Consider the following 22,341-nt stretch of genomic DNA (forward strand, 5'->3'; position numbering starts at 1 on the left):
TGGGATGCTCTCCAGGCGTGTCTGAGGGGAACACTTATTCAAGCTGTCAGCAGAATTAAGCTTAAAACAAATAAATTCGAAGAAATTTTGAGGTTGAGGGTTCAAGAGTTGGAACAGCGTTTTATAGAACAGGGAAGTAATGACCTCTTGTTGGAATGGCAGGTAGTGCAGGATGCATATACTACTCATAAACTTGAGCTAGCTACAACCAAACGGGCATTTCAACAACAAAAATATTATGAGGAGGGGGAAAAAGCTGGTCATGTTTTGTCACTTATTGCAAGGACGCAGACTGGCCCTTCCTATGTCTCCAGATTGCAAAATGGGATGGGAAAGACCGTGTTTAATACTACACAAATGTTGCCTTTATTTCACACATTTAACGCCCATCTATATGAATCTCGCTTAGTGTAAACTAGGAATCAGATCTCTTCATACTCTTAATCTGCCCTCATTATCTGTGAGCGATAGGGAATATTTAAACGGCCCACTCACAATTGGCACCTATTGCAAATAATGAATCCACGGGGCTGAAGGCATCCATATGAAAATTTACAAAAAGTTTGGTGGGATTTTACATCCCTAATTATTGGAGGTTTTTCAAGAAGCTTCTGTCACCAGACATTTACCCCGGACGATGTTGAACGCCGTTTTAGTCATTTTACACAAGCCTGGTAAAGATTATTTTTTACCGGACTCTTATCGACCCATTTCGTTGCTCGCTACTGATATTACACTATTAGGCCAAGTTTTAGCTATCCGTCTATCCAAGGTAATATCCACTATTGTTCACTCGGATCAATCTAGCTTTATGCCTGCTCGATCTACAGCTATCAATATTCATAGACTGTATTTAAATATGCATGTTCCGATTGATAACTCAGGTGATAGAGTAACATGCTCTCTGGATGCCGCTAAGGCTTTTAATAGTGTGGAGTGGGTGTACCATTGGAAGGTTTTTTTGTTTTTTTAAGTAATTGGGGTAGGGGACCAATTTATTTACTGGATACAACTGTTGTACTATGGTCCTAGAGCCAAAATAAGAAAAAATGGCTGTTTGACTGACTATCGTGTTGAGTAGGGGCACAAGGCAGGGTTGTGCAATGTCTCCAATGCTCTTCCTGTTAGCCATTGAAGTCTTAGCTGCGGAAACATGGTGTGGGAGATAGGACCACTGAGGGAACAATCAGTGGAGGGAAATTTATTGAGAGAGTACCACAGTTATCTCTGAGTGAGGCCCACAGATTATCTTATTTATATTTGCTGCACAAAGTATAAAAGACACCTTAATTCCTATTTGACATCGTGGCTAGGTTGGACTAGTGTCCTAGATGAAATCAAGCCTCTGCGGGCATGTTACACATGTTCTGGTCTTGTCCTGATCTGGGGAATTTTTTGCCAGATGTGATTCAAATTATCAGTGAGGTTTTCTGGGTTGACATAGATATGACACCGCTGTGTTCTGGGATATGTGGAGGATCTGATGACCACGGTAACTAATGCTTGCCAAACTGTTATATATGGCGCAAAAACTTATAGCACAATATTGGATATTGGAATTTGTTGTTAGGGCACTTTCTTACGACTTGTTCTTGGATTGGGATGGGAAATTGTTTTAAAATATAATGTTCATAGGATTATGACTGCTTAGACATAATGCTGTATCATATATATATATATATATATATATATATATATATATATATATGTATGTGTATATATATATATATATATATGTGGTTTGTTCTAATTACTACTATGTGCTGCTGATTGTAACTTTTTATCCTATGTCTATATGGACGGATTGTACCATTGCATCTGATTTTAGCAATATATTGGAACGTTTCTGGACGGAAGGGATGGGTTGGGGTTTTTGTAGTCTTTGTATGTTTTGTATTTAAATTTAAATGCAAATAAAAAGTTACTGAATTAAAATAACCTTTAGTGGAGCACGTTTTGGTTCTTTTTCTTCCCACCACACAATTACCACTGGTTATAATGTCTGTCTCACATGTAGGGAAAGTTACTTTTGACTGAAATAATGGAAGGCGTGAAAAGACACTGACTGCGGAGGCTACAGAGAAGGAAGGCCTCATGCACACCACTGTATTACAGATATGTGTAATAGACACGCAAACATTTTTTAATTCACACACTCCATAAGAATGCACAAAAAAAAAATTGTCATAATGGATTGAATGGCGTATTACAGAGGTGTTACAGAATGCCTACAGATCTGTTATAGGGATCTATAGGTACTTCGCGTGGCAGTGTGCAGGATAATATTAGCTACAACCACAAAAGAGAGATCCCAGAGGAGTACATTGCATATTAGGCAATCAAGGATCTCAAAATAAGACTTAGTGACCCTGCTCAAGTTTGTACCCACAGTTTATGCACTTCATGAGTAGTTGAAATTATAGTTAAGGGTATCCCCCCAACATATGTTGCCGATATAAGGGCGTGCTTAGACGTAACAGGGCTAATGACAACGTTCTTAGAAAACGTAGAGTATTTATAAACTCCATCTACGTCATAGCAGGGATTGCCTGAAATAGAGCCAATCAGACAGTTCCTATCAATTCATGCCTCACATTGATTTTATTGACGGCGCTTCTAGCCTATTGATGACCTTACTTCCAGTCAGATGGTAGATTGATATCGCTGGACCAATCAAGTGTAAGTCTGTGTGTCTGCGCAGATGTATCCACAGTCTTCACATCATGTAAATATACATTAACAGCGCATGCGCATACAGATAGGGTTATCTTGTTCAAGTCAAAAGCGTGTGGTCAAGCACTTTTGACTTGTAAGATATAATTCAATCTGTGGGTGCAGGTGCACTCCACCCTACAGTATACTTTTTCTTCTTATGGGTCCACGCGTCAGCACCTTTAACTTATACAATGTAAATCTATCTAACTGTGCATGCGCATGCACAGTTCACCTTTATTGACACAAGTGAAGATTGTGTGCTCCCTCACAGTAATTATGCCCACCTCTGTGCCCTATACACAGTAATAATGCTCATTTTTGTGCCCCTACCCTGTTATAAAGCCCCCTAAGGCCACATAGTAATACCCCCTTTTTGCCTCTAGGACAATAAAAAAGCCCCGTTTATGCTTCCAACATAAGTAATAATGGCCCCCTTTGCACCCAACAAACAATAAAAATGGCCACCTCTGTGCCCCCTACAAAGTAATAATGGCCCTTTTCAGCCTCAAAACAGTAATAACTACCCTAGCTTTTGGCCCCAAATAAAAATAGGCACCTTTGTGCCTCCTAAAATGTAAGGCCTCATGCACACGATCGTAGCCATGTGCACGGCTATGATTTTCGGGTCGGCCGGCCGCGGAGTGTCACTCGCGAGCCGCCCGCATATCGCGGGCCGTGCACATGGCCACGTCAATTATTTTCTATGAGCCTGGACCACAGAACACGGTCGTAATAAGACATATCCGTTCTTTCTGCGGTCCAGGCTCCTGGGCCATGCACGGACCATGGAAACGACAGGCGTGTGCATGGGCCCATAGAAATGAATGGGGCCGCAATTCTCTTTTCGGGGGAGTTGCGGCCGCAAAAGCACGTTCGTGTGCATGGGGCCTAATAGTGATTCCAGAAAATAATAAAACTTATACTCACCTAACTTACGATTGCACAACGAGCGGAGCAGATGAGGCCTCTACTGGCCTGCATAATCAGCGTCCCCGCGCAGGCTCCCTGCTCAACCATAGGTCACAACTGTATTGTCATTATGAGGATGCCGATACAGTTAAAAGTGGCGCTAGCATCGCCGCTTACAGATGTTGTTTGGGGGCCAAGGGCTACCCTGGCTTGAAGGCCTGGTTGAAATTGTGACTGCTGCGGCCCTTATAACTATAACATTGGGCCCCACCATTTAAGTGGGCCTGGGGCCAACCACCTCCCCGCTCCATCTGCTAGCTACGCTTTTGTGTAATATGTTACTAGAGTAAACGAAATGAAATATGTTGTCAGGTAATGGTAATCAGAGGTTCTATTTAGGGAACATGGTGTTTCCATATGTTTAGGGCTAAACAGCACATCTCTATGTAACTTACCTGAACACAAGAAGTGCAATAATAAAAATAAGTATAATAGCTATTGTTAAGGTGAAGACTGCGATTGTCATGATGTTAGGTCCTATAATAGAATAAAAATAAGTATACATTATATATTCACTTATAGCTGTGGCTATGTTTTCAATATAATTGAAAAGAACACATGATAATTGAGGTGAACTTACCACTTCCAGGAACATCACTAGGAAGTCTATGGTTCTTCCATACAAATGATGGTGCAATGTCTAGTAGAGTAGTTTCATTAGTTCCAGTATCGAACTGGAGAAATTCTGTATACTGAACAAAAATTAAGAGGGTTTGGTGTAAATGAAACATTATTTTTGGTTTCCTCATTGTTATTCATCTTAGATTTTATTGCCAATCAATGTCTGATTAGTGGGAATCTGAACCTCACCGATCTGAACAATGAAGGGATATCTGGGTTTCTGCAAGTGTCACGTCCTCATTTATCATTGATCTTACCCCGCATACGTTACGATCACTCAAAAGTGAATCATTATGATAATTGCCCAATGTACACGAGCCTTAGCAAGTGATTTCCAAAATATGAAATGCAACTTCTCATACCTCTCTTCTTATGCTGCCCCCCCCCCCCCGTAATCATCCTGCCAATCTGTGAAAGCATAGATCTCGAGAATTATCTTCAGTTTTACGAATTCAAAGGGGTTTTCTCACTTGGACATTTATGGTATATCCACAGAATTTACCATAAATGTCTGATAAATGTGAGTCCTACCTCTGGGATTATCTCTAAAACAGGGCCCCTGAACCCGGTTCTACTTTGCACAGCGCTGTTTCCATAACTCCCATTCACTTCTATAGGAGTTACTGAAACAGAGTAGCTCAGCAAACTCAGAGTGGCAGCCGAGCAAGGTAGAACGGGGTTCAGGGGGACCCGTTCTAGAGATAGGTGCGGGTCCCAGAGGTGCCAACCAGTCTAATATTAAAGAGGCTCTGTCACCAGTTTAGAACTGCCCTATCTCCTACCTAATCTAGTAGGCACTTTAATGTAGATGACTAAAGTTTTTTATGTAAAAACGTATATTTTTGACCAAGTTATGAACAGTCTAAGATTTATGCAAATTAGTTCTTAATACCCAACTGGGCGTTTTTTTACTTTTGAACAAGTGGGCGTTGTAAAGAAAAGTGTATGACGCTGACCAATCAGCGTCATACACTTCTATTCATTCCAGCCCAGCTTGATCTACAGCACAGCGTGATCTTGCGAGATCACGCTGTGACGTCACTTCATCTCGTGAGTCCTTCACCGGAGCGATGGAAGACTGAACAGACATCGCCTCCAGCTGCTGCAGATTCGGATAAACGTCCTGGCACGGCTGGAGGCGGTCTGTTCACTCTTTCGTCGCTCCGGTGAAGGACCTGTGGGAGGAAGTGATTTCGCAAGCTGGGCTGGAATGAAGAGAAGTGTCTAAAGCTGATTGGTCAGCATCATACACTTTTCTTTACAACGCCCACTTGGTCAAAAGTAAAAAAAAAACGCCAAGTTGGGCATTAAGAATAAATTTGCATAAATCTTAAAATGTTCTTAACTTGGTCAAAAATAAACGTTTTCAAAAAACAAAACAAAAAAAAAACCAGTAGTTATCTACATTAAAGCACCTATTAGATTAGGTAGAAGATAGTGCAGTTATAAACGGCTGATAGAGCCACTTTAAGGCATTCAATTTCAACAGCAATCATTTCAGATATGGAGATTGTTTTAGGATGCTATTGGCTATAATGCTGGGTAAATTGTTCAAAGTAAATGCAGAGCTCCCAACCATCCCAGATTAAGTGGGACAGTGCCGGATTCTGGGTGGTGTCCCGCTGTCCCGGGTGGCCGGGGTTATGTCCCGGTGTAAATTGTATGTGCGTCCTTAGGACGCAGATACGGTTGAACCTAATGCTGAAGCAGGGAACCGTTAGCTCCCTCCTTCAGCATTAGTTCTGCTCACTGAGGACTCCCCGGGCACAGCGCTACTTTAAGTGCTGAGCCCTTAGCGTCACTGTCCCTATATGGACAGTGATGTCAGTGGCTCCTCCAGGAGTGGAATCCCCTGCCAGAGCATTGCTGATGCTCTGGCTGAGGATTCCGCACCTAGCGGGAACCCCTGATATCACTGTCTATATATGGACAGTGACGTCAGGGGCTCCACCTGGAGCGGAATCCCTGGCCCAAGCGTGGCCGATGATCTGGCCGGGAATTCCGCTCCTAGAGGGAACCCCACTAGAAAGTCACTGTCGTCACTGTCCATATATGGACTGGAACTTTATATGTGGGCACTGGCACTAGGGGCATCTAAGGGGGCATTATACTGTATGGTGGCAGCTAAGGGGATATTATACTGTACTGGGGCAGCTGTGGGGGAATTATACTGTATGGGGAAAGCTATAGGGGCATTATGCTGCATGGAGCAGCTGTGGGGGCATTATATTGTATGGGGCAGCTATGGGGCATTATACTGTATGGGGCAGCTATTGGAGCATTATGCTGTATGGAGGCAGCTATGTGGCATTATTCTGTTTGGGGGCAACTATGGGGGCATTATACTGTATAGAGCAGTTATGGGGGCATTATACTGTATGGGGGCATCTGTGTGGGTTTTATACTGAATGAAGCATGTGTGTTGGCATTATACTATATGGGGCAGCTATGGGGCATAATGCTGTATGGAGAAGCTATAGGGGCATTATGCTGTATGGGGGAATTTGGGAATTATACTGCATGGCGGCATCTGTGTTGGCATTATACTGCATGGGGGCATCTGTGTTGGCTTTATACTGTATGGGTGAATCTATGGGGGCATTATACTGTATGGTGGCAGCTATTGCGCATTATACTGTATGGTGGCACCTAGAGGGCATTATACTGTGTGGGGGCCGCTATTTGGCATTATACTATGTGGGAGGCACTATGGAAGCATAATAGTGTGTGGGCTGCACCGGGTGTGTACGGGCAGGGATTGGGAGGGATTAGAGGCGTGGTTCAAAAGGAAAAAAATTGCTACGTGCGCCGCATCGGTTGTTCCTCTTTACGATACTTGAAAGTTGGGAGGTATGGTAAATGCAATTATAACACAGTGCCTGCTCAGCGTTTCATACCCCATTCCAATACTTGTGCTTTTGACACCTTTTACTTACTTTATTGGTTGTCACGGAGGTGTACAGAAGAGTTAGATTTAGGTCTCTGTCACCCATCTCATCAAGTATTATGGGACCTGAAGCACCTATTCATAAAAAAATTAGGTTAATAATATTTTTATTTACTTTCAATTGTATTCACTGTTTTCATGTTATGTTTGTAATACTCAAGTAATTTGCTTTCTAAATTTGTCCAGCGTGCTATGTATCTTATTCGATTTATCTGAGCAGTGGAGCTATGGATTTCTACACATGTGGAAATATTTACTTGTCTGTCCCATTTTCTTGTTAAGACACATTCAGACGCCGATAAAACAGCTCTGTATGGGAGACATATTTTTTGGGGGATCAGTTTCTGCCAAACAAAACCTTTCAGAAATGTTTCCTCGATTTTCTATTCCATTCTTGGCACAAAGTACATGATTCCCATACCGAGTCATATTGCATTTATCTGATAGCTGCCTAATGATATTACTGTATACAATGATTTTATTTTTTTGATTTGTGGGGGGAATCAAACACTCTTTTAGCTCAATCTCATATTTCTTCAAAAGACTTCGAATGTTTAAAGACAAAAGGTTCAAGGGAATGTGTCATTAGAAAATTACCTATTGTTTAAATCAAGTTTTTATGTTAAAAATAATTTTTTTCCATTTTGGGGATTTTCTTTTACATTTTTTGGTCATTATCTATATAAAAAACGAATCCTAAAATCTTGCATTTTTCACTCAGGCCAATGATCCTCATACTGACACTGACACTTTCTGTTCTATATAGATCACTTCTCAGCATCCTTAGGGTATGTTCACACGATGCGTAAACACTGCAAATTTTCTGCAACAGATTTCATTGCGGAAAATCGGCAGCGTATTACATGAGTAGCAGAGTGAATGAGATTTGTAAAAATCTCATCCACACGCTGCATAAAAAAAAGGCCAAAAAAAGTTCAGAAATGGACCTGCAGTGCGCGTTTTTTAATCTGCAGCATGTCAATTTATGCTTCGGTATTGCTGCTTTTCAGTTGCAGGTTTTCCCCATTGAATTCAATGGGGAGGTAAAACCTGCAAGAAATAGCAAATGTTGTGATTTTTGCGGCGGAAAAGCTGTGATTCCACCGCAAAAATCGCAACTTAGAAAAAAGAAGCTTTTTGTAATTTAATATTAATAAAAAGGTTTATACTTACCACCCAGATGTTGTCATAGCGACAGGATATTCTGTTGTCCGTCGAGGTAGGTCTCCTGGGATAACGTTTCATCCCATGTGACTGCTGCAGCCAATCAAAGGCTGTAACAGTCACATGAACTGAAGAGTCATCCCAGAAGGCCAGACTGCAAGGACAACATAGGGACACGTTCCCATGACTATGAAGAACAGGGTAAGTATAAGCTTTTTTTTTTTCAACCGCTGTTTTCCTCAGCGGACATTTAGCCCGTAAAACTGCACTACATCGGTTTTTAGTCTGGAATTCCCTGTGGGTTCCGGGGTGGATAAGTTGTGTACTTTTACGCAGCGTATCTGCCCTGCGTGAACATGGCCTTATTGATACAAGGGCAGGTTCAATCAACAGTTCCCAGCAGGATTCAGACAAACCACAATGCTATATAGAGGGAGATTGCACAGGTGCAAAATCCTGATGAGCAGCCACCCCCTCATAAATGATAGTTGTGAGAGTGGCTGCTCAGTATTATCATTGCGCACAGATAAGGCTTCTATAAAGGTGCCAGTCACACTGTTACGTGTAGTGCACCATGCTGGCTTACGGCCTATAAATTACGTCCATACTATTAGATCAGGGTACCGCCCAACACCTTCTTAGTGCACCACACAAAGTACTGACAGCCCATTCTTTAAACCTGTCCTTATATTAGTAAGTATGGCCATTTTCAGTGATTTTAAGTAAATTTAATTCCCTTTTCAGTGATTTGTTTGTAGGGCCTTGCAGGACGATGAGGATCCTTGACGCAGGATGCTGGCTTATGTATTTTAGCCAAAATATCAACGAATACCTTATGTTTATCAAGTTTATATTTGCAGGCTGCAGCCTGGTCTTGTGATAGTGAGGGAGAATGGGTTGTCAGTACTCTGTGTGGTGCTGGGCAGCCTGCTTGCTCTATTAGGATAGGTGGAACTAATTAACTGTAAACCAGCATGCTGCACTACACGTAAGGCCCCATGCACACGACCGTAAAAAAATCTACGTAATTGCGGACCGTAATACAGTCCGCAATTACGGACCCATTCAGTTCTATTGGCCGCGGACACCATTCCGTATCGCTACGGGTAGGTGTCCGGGCCGTAGAACTGTACCGCAAAAGATAGTGTTTTAAAGGCCATGCTCCAATACTTTGTATGGGAGAACGGGCCGAAAATGCGGGGTACGGCCCGCGGCCGTGCCCGCAGTCACGGGCCGTGATTACAGGCATGGCTGTATGCATGAGGCCTAACCGTGTGACTGCCACCTCATATAAGCCTTATCTGAGGTATGATAATACTGAGCAGTCACCTCATAAATGGTAGGTTGGAGAGTGGGGCTATTCATCAGTATTTTGCACCAGTGCAATCTTCCTCTATGTAGCATTGTGGCTTCTCTGCATCCTGCTGGGAACTGGTGTTTGAACCTGGTGATTTTAATTAAATGTAATTTATTTTTCAGTGATTACTTCTCAGTATCATCTCATTACCATCACAAACAGGATTACAATGACAAGTAACACCAATATATAGATATCACAGGATCCACCACTGACAATAGGTAATGGACACAGCTCCTATCCCTTCCTGCACAATAACCTCTGCACAGGTCATAGACAGTGGCGTAACTACCGCCGTAGCAGCCGTAGCGGCTGCTACTGGGCCCGCGGCATGAGGGGGCCCATGTCGCCCGCCGGCACGGGCCCCCACCATGGCCGGAGGCTCCGCTAGCGGCCGCTATGGCTGCTACAGCACGACGCCACTGAACACTACGGCAGAGCAGGGAGGTATCTCCCCGCTCTGCCATTAAACAAAAGACATGTATCCCCTATCCACAGGATAGGGGATACATGTGTGATCGCTGGCATTGATAGGGAGAACGGGGGACCCCGTTCTCCCTATCAATGCCAGCGATCACACATGTATCCCCTCTCCTGTGGATAGGGGATACATGTCTTTTGTAGGACACACTGTAGGTCGCATTTTTTTGGGAGGGGGGACGCTGTATGGTGTTCCCTACAGGGGGGGGGGCTGTATGGTGTTCTCTAAAGGGGGGGCTGTATGGTGCTCTCTACAGGGGGGCTGTATGGCGTTAGCGCCATACAGCCCCCTCTGTAGATAACACCATACAGCCCCCCCTGTAGAGAACGCCATACAGCCCCCCCTGTAGATAACGCCATACAGCCCCCTCTATAGATAACGCCATACAGCCCCCTGTAGATAACACCATACAGCCCCCTGTAGATAACGCCATACAGCCCCCTCTGTAGATAACGCCATACAGCCCCCTCTGTAGATAACGCCATACAGCCCCCTCTGTAGATAACACCATAGAGCCCCCTCTGTAGATAACGCCATACAGCCCACACTGTAGAGAACGCCATACAGCCCCCCTGTAGATAACGCCATACAGCCCCCCTGTAGATAGCACCATACATCCCCCTGTAGAGAGCGCCATACAGTCCCCCTGTAGATCGCGCCATACATCCCCCTGTAGAGAACGCCAAACAGCCCCCTGTAGAGAACGCCATACAGCCCCCACTGTAGAGAACGCCATACAGAGTCCCCCCCTGTAGATAACGCCCTACAGCCCCCTCTGTAGATATCTACAAAGGGGGCTGTATGGCGTTATCTACAGGGGGGACTGTATGGCGTTCTCTACAGGGGGTGCTGTATGGCGTTATCTACAGGGGAATATATGGCGTTATCTACAGGGGGGGCTGTATGGCGTTATCTACAGGGGGATGTATGGCGTTATCTACAGGGGGGCTGTATGGCGTTATCTACAGGGGGGGCTGTAAAAAAGGCACTATGTACAAGGGGGGGTTGTGTGACACCCAGGGGAGGGGGGCCCCAGTCAAAAGTTTGCTATGGGGCTCAGTCTTTCCTAGTTACGCCCCTGGTCACAGACAATGAAAACTCATAGAAGTCCATTCCTGTTTATAGGTTCCTATGGTCTATGTGGCTGCTGCAAAGCATACTGTATCTCTTAGGCTACATTCACACGACAGGGAAAAATGGACGTGTGACAGACGTTTTTTTTAATACCCGTCTTACGGGCATTTTCAGAGCAATGAAGTTCTCTGGGTGTATTCACACGGCCGTTTTTTTAATGGCCCGTATACACTGGCCGTAAAAAAATAGGACATGTCCTATTTGTGGCTGTTTTCACAGCCCGACGGCCCCCATAGGACTCAGTGGATCAGTTTTTAATGGCCATTTTTCAGGAACCAATCCTTGTGATGGCCGATAAAAACAGATCCTGGCCCTCCTCGGGCATAGCACTACTTTAAGCGCTGAGCCCATGGAAGCCATTGACGTCACTGTCCATAAATGGACAGTAACGTCAGGGCTTTTAACTATAGAGTTCCTGCCAGAGAGCTTGGGAAAGCCCTTGACGTCACTGTCATATATATGGACGGTGAAGTCAGGGGCTCTTCCAGGAGCGAAATCCCCGGCTGGAGCATTGCTGACACTCTGGTCGGGATTCTACTCCTGGAGGAGCCCCTGGTGTCACTATCCATATATGTATAGACAAGGAGGAAAAAACAAAAAACACCCGGCGCACATCGTGCATCATCTCTTGTTTAAAGTGACAAAGGGTTGGGGGTAGGCCGTTGTGCTTACCTTGTGGTGTTGTGCTAGGAGCACAACACCCAGAAGTGCCTGTCTGGTCTCAATAGACTCCCGCTGGTAAATCCGTGCAGGGGCTGTCAGGGATCCCTCAGTAGTTCGAGATAAATGGAGAAAAAAGTGCATAAAATTCTTCAGCGCTGTCTAAATGTTGTGGAATTGAAGGATTCAATCCAAGGCAAGAAGTTTAAATAATATATACTGTATGTTTAATGGATAAGAATGCTACGCGTTATGAGATGGTACCGATCTATTCATCAGGCAAAAAACATACATCTGATGTATGTTTCTTTGCCTGATGAAGAGATCGGTCCGATCTCGTAACGCGTAGCATTCTTAACCATTAAACATATATCTTGTTTAAACTTCTTGCCTTGGATTCAATCCTTCAATTCCACAACATTTGGACAGCGCTGGAGAATTTTATCCACTTTTTTCTCCATTTATCACTATCCATATATGGACAGTGGTGCCAGGGGCTCCTCCTAGAGCAGAATCCCCGGTCAGAGCATTGCCGATGTTCTGACCAGGGATTACGCTCCTGGAGAAGCCCCTTGCATCACTATCCATATATGGACAGTGACTTCAGGGGCTCCTCCTGGAGTGGAATTCCCAGCCAGAGCATGGCGACGCTCCGGCCGGGGATTATGCTCCTAGAGGGAGCCCATGACATCAATGTTCATACATGGACAGTGACGTCAAGGGCTCCACCTGGAGCTTAGTCCCCGTACAGAGAGTGGCTGATGCTCTGGCTGGGTATTCTGCTCCTAGAGGGAGCCCCAATGGCGCTAAATACAGGGGAAGGGGTGTGTGACGCTTTCTACAGGGTGGGGTGTGTGGTGCTATCTACAGGAGGGTTGTGGTGCTATCTACAGGGGGTGGCGCTACCTATTGGGTGGTAGCGCTATCTACAGGGGGTGTGGCACGATCTACATGGGACCTGTGGCACTATATGGGCACTATCTACAGGGAATACGGTGGCGTTGTCTACATGGGCACTGTGTGTGGCCCTATGTGGGCACTGGTACTTTATATGTGGGCACTGTGACACTATCTACAGTGGGCACTGTGGCACTATGTGGGCACTGTGGCACTATGTGGGCACTGTGGCACTCTGTGGGCACTGGCACTATCTATGTGGACACTATCATAGTGGGCACTGTGGCACTATCTACAGGGGCATTGCAGCACTATCTACATGGGCACTGTGGTGTTTTCAAGGGGCTGGATTAAAAAAAACCTGACAAATGAAATCCATCCATTTTTTTTAATGGCCATGAAAAATGAATGGCAAACGGGTGACCAATGGCCATTAAAACGGACAGATGGACTGGAAATGGATGATAATTTGGAGACACATTGATGCCAAACGACCATGAAAAACTGACAGTTGATCAGCCTTTAATGGACATTTTTTTTCACAGTTGTGTGAATGTAGCCTAAATGCTGACAGCAGCTAAGGCAATATGGCTGCACCCATAATTATGTACAGAACATAGAATAAAAAAATCAACAATCAAAAAATAAAAACACATTCCCTTTAAAGTTTGCCAAATTCGAGTTTACTGTAAATTTTGTATAATTACGGTGAATAAAGTTACACTGCTACTTAAGCAAACCTTCAATAGAGATGTTACGAAATTGGTGGATAAAATCGACTGTTTCATTTATATCTCCTGACTTGAGAAAGCTCTTCAGTGCATGTCCAAACAGTAGAACCCCATCCAAGTATCCAGCTGCATAATCATCTTTCAACTAAAATACATTGAAAAGAAATAGAATTTCATACAAGTTCCTTCCAAACTGTTTATCTACCTAATACAACCCATGTATTTACAATCAACACATGGCATCTCAAATATCAGTCCCTCCAGTAAAATATAGCAGCTTATGTAACATATGGATATTATTGTTGGTTAAAGGGAAACGCTGACAAAAACTAAAGTCTCCTATGTGTTCCATTCAAGGGTTTGTCCGGTTTCAGCAAACTTATGATGTTGTTGTTTTTTTGGTATAATGAAAACTTATACAATTTTCCAATATACTTTCTGTATTAATTCCTCATGGTTTTCAAGATCTCTGCTTGATGTTATTCATTAGAACCATTCATTGTTTACTTCGAGTGGATACAATTCTGACCTGTAAGCTGTCATTTACAGCGTGATCTCGCAAGATCACGCGTGCTGTCATTAAGTCCCACACAAACGTTACCGAAGTGTCGGGAGTGTGAATAGACATCGCGTCCTGGCTGGAGGTGATGTCTATTCACTCTCAAGGCACTTCAGTAACGTTAATGTGTGAGTATGTGACTGCACATCATGATCTAGCAAGATCACTATGTGCTGAGTAAATGAGTGGAGAGAAGTGTAAGACGCTGATTGGTCAGCATCATACACTTCTCTCCACAATGTCCACTTGGTCAAAAAGTAAAAACACGCCCAGTTGGGCATTAAGAAAGTCATTAGCATAAAGCTAATATAGGTCATAACTCCGTCAAAATTTATCGTTTTCTAATCTACATTACTGCGCCGATCACATTATGTAGAAGTTTGGCCACTTATAATGTGGTGACAGAGCCTCTAGTTTTTGTCACTTAGCTGCTCTTTCCAGTTAAGGTCTCTGGCTGCAAACCAACTAACAAGCTCACAGCAGCTGTATTTAAAGGAAAGGTGTCATGATTATTTTTTTTAATTATTAATTTATGTGTTTTTATTTAAATAAATATTATATAAATGTAAAGGATCTGCCAGGCACAACTTCTGTGTATACGCCCATAGGTAATCAGTCTGCACCTGAGTCTATGTCTCTGAGACTGACTCCATCTTCCACCACTCAGGATGGCAGGCTTAGGAGCGGGAGAGCCTATCACAGCCTGGCCAGACGGAGCTAGCTCCCGCCCTCTGTCTGTTTGTGCCTGCCTTTCCTGTTCCTCCTTTGCTTGTGATTCTTCTCGTGTGGTTTCCTGGCCCAGCTACAGCTTCTGACTATTTGATCCTGCTCCATACTGAATAAGCAGCCGGAAAACTTCCGCGCCTAAGTGATCATCGGGGAGGTCACTTGGGCGCACAGGTATTTCCCGTAAATATGAAACGTAATAAAATCTTGCTTCCCTTTCAGGTCTCTTTTGGTGGTAGGTCTGCTACCGGCAGTGCCTTCGTGGATTCAGGGTCTTCTGCTAATATCATGTCTGTGGAATTTGCTATGTCTCTAGCTATGCCTTTGATTGATTTGCCTAAACCTGTCCCTGTAGTGGGTATCGACTCCACTCCTCTTGCTAATGGTTATTTTACACAGCATACCCCTGTTTTTGAAATCCTTGTTGGCTCCATGCATTTGGAGCAGTGCTCTGTACAGGGATTATCGTCCGATTTGGTTTTAGGCCTTCCCTGGTTGCAGTTGCATAATCCCACGTTTGACTGGAATACTGGGGAGCTTACCAAATGGGGTAATGAATGCTTGACGTCATGTTTTTCTGTTAATTCTATTTCTCCCCCTGAGGAGGTGAACACGCTACCTGAGTTTGTTCAGGACTTCGCTGATGTTTTCTCTGAGGCCTCCGAAGTGTTACGATTGCGCTATCGAATTGGTACCAGGAGCTAAGCTCCCTAAGGGTAGGATATTTAATCTTTCTTGTCCCGAACGTGAAGCCATGAGAGAGTATATCCAGGAATGCCTGGCCAAGGGTTACATTCGCCCCTCTACTTCTCTGGTAAGTGCTGGCTTCTTCTTCGTAGGGAAGAAGGATGGTGGTCTTAGGCCATGCATTGACTACCTTAACTTGAATAAGGTCACTGTAAGGAACCAGTATCCCCTTCCTTTGATTCCTGATCTCTTTAATCAGGTTCAGGGGGCCCAATGGTTCTCTAAGTTTGATCTACGGGGGGCGTATAACCTTATCCGCATCAAAGAGGGGGATGAGTGGAAGACTGCGTTTAACACGCCCGAAGGTCATTTCGAATACCCCGTCATGCCCTTTGGGTTGTGTAATGCTCCTGCGGTCTTCCAGAATTTCATAAATGGGATTTTAAGAGATTACCTGGGGGTATTTCTTGTAGTGTACCTTGATGACATACTGGTGTTTTCCAAGGACTTGTCCTCCCACATTGAGCATGTCAGGAAGGTGCTCCAGGTCCTTCGGGAAAACAAACTGTTTGCGAAAACCGAAAAATGGGTCAAATCCTCACTCCTCATGAATTCCGCATGGACCCCGCCAAGGTCCAGGCTGTGGCGGAATGGGTCCAACCTGCCTCCCTGAAGGCGTTACAGTGTTTCTTGGGGTTCGCTAATTATTACAGGAGATTTATTGCTAACTTCTCGGTCATCGCTAAGCCTCTTACGGACCTCACTCGCAAAGGTGCTGATCTCCTCCACTGGCCTCCTGAGGCTGTCCAGGCTTTTGAGGTCCTTAAGAAGTGCTTTATCTCGTCCCCGGTGCTGGTTCAGCCAAATGGAGAGGACTAATTAATCTCTAGAACAATATTTAAGGTGTTTTATCTCTGACTGTCAATATGATTGGGTCTCATTCATTCCCCTCGCCGAATTTTCCCTCAATAACCGGGTCAGTAACTCGTCAGGGGTCTCCCCCTTTTTCTGTAATTTTGGGTTTAATCCACGGTTCTCTTCCGTTTCACCTGGTAGTTCCAACAATCCCGAGGTAGAGGTCGTTCATCGGGAACTGTGCACAGTCTGGGCCCAGGTTCAGAAGAACCTAGAGGCGTCCCAGAGCGTACAAAAAACTCAGGCTGATAGAAGACGTTCTGCTAACCCCTTGTTTATGGTCGGGGATCTGGTGTGGTTATCGTCTAGGAACTTGCGCCTTAAGGTCCCGTCCAAGAAGTTTGCTCCCCGGTTTATTGGGCCGTAAAAGGTCATTGAAGTCCTCAATCCTGTCTCCTTCCGACTGGAGTTGCCCCCATCTTTTCGAATACACGACGTGTTTCATGCCTCCCTCCTTAAACGCTGCTCCCCGTCCTTGGCTTCCTCGAGGAAACCTCCTGTTCCCGTTCTCACCCCTGAGGGGGTGGAATTCGAGGTGGCCAAGATTGTGGACAGCAAGATGGTCCAAGGCTCCCTCCAGTACCTGGTCTATTGGAGAGGATACGGGCCTGAGGAGAGGACTTGGGTACCCGCCCGGGATGTTCACGCTGGGGTATTGGTCAGGAAGTTCCACCTTCGTTTCCCCAATAAACCAGGTCCACTTAGAAAGGGTCCGGTGGCCCCTCATAAAAGGGGGGGTACTGTAAAGGATCTGCCAGACACAACTTCTGTGCATACGCCCATAGGTTAGCAGTCTGCACCTGAGTCTATGTCTCTGAGACTGACTCCATCTTCCACCACTCAGGATGGCAGGCTTAGGAGCGGGAGAGCCTATCGCAGCCTGGCCAGACGGAGCTAGCTCCTGCCCTCTGTCTGTTTGTGCCTGCCTTTCCTGTTCCTCCTTTGCTTGTGATTCTTCTCATGTGGTTTCCTGGCCCAGCTACAGCTTCTGACTATTTGATCCTGCTCCATACTGACCCTGGCTTACTGACTACTCTCCTGCTCTGCGTTTGGTACCTCGTTCACTCCTGGTTTGACTCGGCTCGTTCACCACTCTTGTTGCTCACGGTGTTGCCGTGGGCAACTGCCCCATTTCCCTTAGCTTTGTGTACCCTTGTCTGTTTGTCTCGTGCACTTACTGAGCGTAGGGACCGCCGCCCAGTTGTACCCCGTCGCCTAGGGCGGGTCGTTGGAAGTAGGCAGGGACAAAGTTGCGGGTAGATTAGGGCTCACTTGTCCGTTTCCCTACCCCCATCATTACAATAAATTTATATTAAATATTATATTTACTTTATTTATTTTTTCACATAAAATGTTTTTTTTTTTTTATTAACACTTTTTTACACTACTGGGGGCTGCCATGTTTTCTTTCATCTGTGTATGTGCCTCTTAATGACACATACACAGATGGAATATGGTAGCTACAGGGCATAGGACATAACGAACGGGACCCGTTCCTTACATACTGTGCCTCTGCTGTCTAGCTCTGTACTGCGCACGCGCAGTTTAGAGCGACCCAGCATAGAAGCTGGTTTGTAGGGGGAAAGCCGACACCGTTTTGGTGAAGACCGGCCGCACTGCAGGCAAGGTGTTTGTGTGTGTGTGAGTGTGTGTGTATGTGTGTGTGTGTGTGCGTGCGGGGGCGGTTCATGCTTGGCGGGGTTTGTGTATGCGTGGGGGGGTTTGGGTGTGGGTAGGGTGTTTGTGTGTGGTGCGGTTGCATGTTTGGGGGGGGTTTGTGAGTGGGGGGGGCACCTGACGGAGCAGCGGTGCTCGCCGCTGTTCCTTCAAAACAGCTGATTGTATTTTCCTGGTTTGGCGTATTAATATTATTAAAATGTCTCTCCTTCCCCGATTACTTTATCTCCTGCAGACGATCCCCATCTCTATCCCATCTTCTTATTGGTTGCAGCTTCAGCGGTGCTTTGGCTCCTTCATTTGGCCGACTGGTCGTCCGCGTTTGAGCCGAGCTCTTCTGACTCGTTCCAGGGATGCGGGTGGGGTTGCTCTGCCGGATTGTCGGCTCTATTATCTGGCATCCACTCATGCGCGTGTTTTAGATTTTTTTCATAATTACGAATCAAAACTGTGGGTTTGTTTGGCTCAACAACTCTGTCCCAGTACCCTATCTACCCTGCCGTGGACCCTGTCTGGGAATAGACCAACTCAAGCCTCCTTTGTTGTTTCACATACCCTCTTGGCGTTGCAGTCCTTAGGGCCTGGAAGTACGCTTATAGACCCCCTGGGTCCTTTAACTCCTATTACGGATAACCCAGCCTTTCCTGCTGGTAGGGCTGGTCGTTCCTTCCTAGGTAGGTCATCCGCCGACCCCATGTATTTTGCCCAGGTCCTCCCTGCTTCCTCTCTTCTCCCTTTAACCTCCATCTGCCCCGATGCTGTACTCTCTACTCGCCGTATGTATGAATACGCCCAGTTAAATCATTTTTATGGAGCAGTTAATCGACACGCCCATCTTCACTGGTTGTTGACTGACTTTGAACGCTTATGTGTTTCCACCCAGCCCCCTACCCATGCCATTTCCACATTATATAAATTACTCCTTTCACAGCGATCCCACCAACTCCCCTGCTTCTGCGGGGCCTGGGAGAGAGAATTACATACTACATTTACCGATGCACAATGGAAGCGGTGTTTCTCCCTTTCTCAGAAAGCCTCTATAGCCATTAGGGCCCAGGAAACTAGTTACAAAATTGTCTCTAGATGGTACCGGGTTCCGGCTGCTCTTCATAAATGGTATCCGTCTGTGCCTGACAATTGTTGGCGTTGAGGTGCTGTGGGAGGTTCCATGTCTCATGTTTGGTGGAGTTGCCGCTCGTTGAGGAGTTTTTGGGATGCAGTACTTAAATTAATATTGGAGGTTACTGAAGTCTCTGTTCCCAATTCTCCGGAAGCAGTACTTTTAGCAGCTGTTGTAAAATATACGTCTACGTGGTCTCCATGGATAGCGTTCCTTTCTTCCTCTTCTTACCTCACTGCTGTAACTTGAGTCGGCCTATGCCCCTGTGAAGTGTACTGCGGTTCTTGCTCGCTGCTGTTTTCACTCATAATACCCCGGAACTGGAGTCCAGGATCCCCATGTCCTCTCCCCTCCCTCCTATTCCTCCCTCTCTTGGGGCCTTCTTCTATTCTTTCTCTTCCCCTGTCTAGGGTAATGTGCCTCTCCTTCTCCGCTTGAATTCAGTGGCCTCATTGTACCTTCTAATTTTTTGCTTCTAGGCTCATTCATGCTGCTGTTGTATACTGAATAATGTCCTTTGTATTGAGATGTGATTCACATTTTTGATTTTTGTTTTTGCTTTGGTCCTTGACCTTGTTTGCTGTTCTCTTTTACTGTGTGGAGGCCTTCCCTTCACTATGTCTTGTAATTTTGTGTACTGAAACTCAATAAAAAATGTTGAATATGAAAAAAAAAACCCAGCTGATTGTTGGCGCCGCTGGTCATTCATAGCTGACAATCAGCTGTTTTTAAGAATCAGTGGGGAGCACCGCTGCTCCGTCGAGCGCCCCCTCCCACACACAAACCCCCAAAAACATGCAACAATGCCACACAAAACCACCCCCCACACACACACAACGCAGCTGTGCTCCCCACTGACTCTTCAAAACAGCTGATTGTCGGCTATGAAGGATTAACGGGCACCGGTGATCATCCAGAGCCGCTTATCAGCTGTTTTGAAGAATCCGCGGTGAGCACCACTGCTCCGTCGAGCGCCCCCCCACACACGCACACAACCCCCCCCGAACATGCAACCATGCCACACACAACCCCCACACACATCCTCCCCCTTCACATATGGGGGGTGTCTGTGGGGCTGTGCATGCAGGGTGCTGATGGGGGTTGTACGCAAGGTGCTTGTGGGGGTGCATGTGGGGGGGTACGTGCAGGGTGCTGGTGGGGGGGTTTTGTGTGCAGGGTGCTTGTTGGGGGTGCATGCAGGGTGCTTGTGGGGGGGGGGGTTGTGTGATGATTTGTGTGGGCGTGTGTGGGGGTGCATACAGGGTGCTTGTGGGGACCTCTAGTATTTATTGTGGCGCAGGGAGAAATCGCTGTAGGTGAGTATAAGTATTTATAAATCCCGACAAGGGATGAAACGCGTCAGCTGACCTAATCAAGCAAGGCGGGTAGTGACGTCGAGACTCTGCCTTGTGAATCCCTGGCCGTGTTGGGAACATCGCACGAAAAAGGATACTATATGGATACTATATGGTTTGGAAAATCACCTTCTTGAAAGTGTGGGCCCCTCTTTCTTTTGGATCTAATACCTCTACATGGTTCTGTGGAGCAACCTTGCATGTCGGAGACGTAATAAAGCCTATATTGAAGAACTTAATCCTAAAGGCTTGAAGGAAGGTATGAGCTTATGGGCGGAATCTCACCTGAATACCACCTGGTGAGAGGCATTGGAGCTTCAAATTGTGCCTGCTGCTCTTCCACGTCTCTTTGCGCATGTTTAAAGGTAAAATCAGTATAAAATCATTAAGAACGGAGCTCTCTGTGATAATTATAAGGATCGGGAGGAATATATTTTGACCGGAATGGTCTAAGAAATAGACTGTCTATTAACCCTGATCCTTGAGGCAAGATTGATCCTTGAAAGGGAGGAATGAGAGCCACACACAAATAAAAAATACAAACCCCTTACTGAATGACAGCTTTATTTTTATTGGGGTATGCTTCTTTCATATATGGGAAGGCCTTCCTCATAAATCTACTACACGCTCTTTTGACAAGAATTGTTGTCATTTTTTGGAGGAAATACACATAAGTATGTGCAAGGGGAAAAAAACGCAGGTGTGAATTCAACCTAGCGATTTTTTCTTGGATCTATTTTCTTGCTATTTACCCCGATTTGTGGGGAAAACAAGGGGTACATCTATGCTTCCTACTTATCAGTATATTTTGTATCTGTATGTAACCTTTTCCTGGCCAGGAGACAAAAATGTTTTAAATTGTGTGAATACATTTATATTTTCTAAATAATTGGAGTTTTAATAATTAAATAAATTTTCATAATTTTTCAATGACCCAAGAGTGCCTGGTTATATTTCTGATATAGTTTTTCTTTTTTGTTTTACATAAGTATTTATAATTTAATATTCATATTGCTAACTTTATTTTTTTTGTTTTGCAGGTTACAGTGGACCTATTGGACTACATTGTAGATTCGGTGGACTACTCACACGGCACAAAGAAAAAAAATTACTTGTGAACGAGTCTAATAAACTAGCTTTTCTTGTGTAGCGGTTTTTAAAATATAGGGATTTTTACAGATTTTTTGTGAATTTTTTTTTGCGTGTTTTGCGTGCGCTTTTTGCAAGTTTTTGGGCGCGTAATTAGGCCCCATGCACACGACCATATTTTTCCCTCTCGTAAATACTGGCCGTAAATACGGGTCTGTTGTCACACATTTTTAACCCGTATTTAACCCGTATTTACGAACGCGTGCCCGTAATTACGGTTCCGTTGTCATCCGTATTCCACCTGTATTTATGGACCCGTAAAAAAGGGGGCTAGAAATCATGTCACATGATCGCTCAGATGCCATTCTCTCTGCTTCTCTTTATTCAAAAATTTATTGAATGCTTCTTTTTTACACAAAAGGTTTTTTTTAAAAACGCTTGCGTAAAAAAGAGTGTAGTATGTACTAAGGGCTCGCTTTCCATTGATGTAAATGGGAAGCTTAATAGAGCGTTTGACGTTTTTTTCGAGTGTTTTTT

General features: G+C 44.9%; 1 protein-coding gene across 1 annotated transcript in view; it reads right to left on the bottom strand.

Annotated features, from left to right (window-relative positions):
• GUCY2C (guanylate cyclase 2C) overlaps positions 1-22,341 on the bottom strand; it is a 255,706-nt gene that overhangs the window by 228,070 nt on the left and 5,295 nt on the right. Inside the window, exons 3-6 of the mRNA XM_075832286.1 lie at positions 13,686-13,821; positions 7,242-7,327; positions 4,265-4,376; positions 4,080-4,161 (exon numbers count right to left, since the gene is read on the bottom strand). Of these exons, the coding sequence (XP_075688401.1) occupies positions 4,080-4,161; positions 4,265-4,376; positions 7,242-7,327; positions 13,686-13,821 (416 nt within the window). The remainder of the gene's footprint in view (positions 1-4,079; positions 4,162-4,264; positions 4,377-7,241; positions 7,328-13,685; positions 13,822-22,341) is intronic.

The sequence above is a fragment of the Rhinoderma darwinii genome, chromosome 7 (assembly GCF_050947455.1).
Source record: "Rhinoderma darwinii isolate aRhiDar2 chromosome 7, aRhiDar2.hap1, whole genome shotgun sequence".
In the NCBI taxonomy this organism is placed as follows: Eukaryota; Metazoa; Chordata; class Amphibia; order Anura; family Rhinodermatidae; genus Rhinoderma; species Rhinoderma darwinii.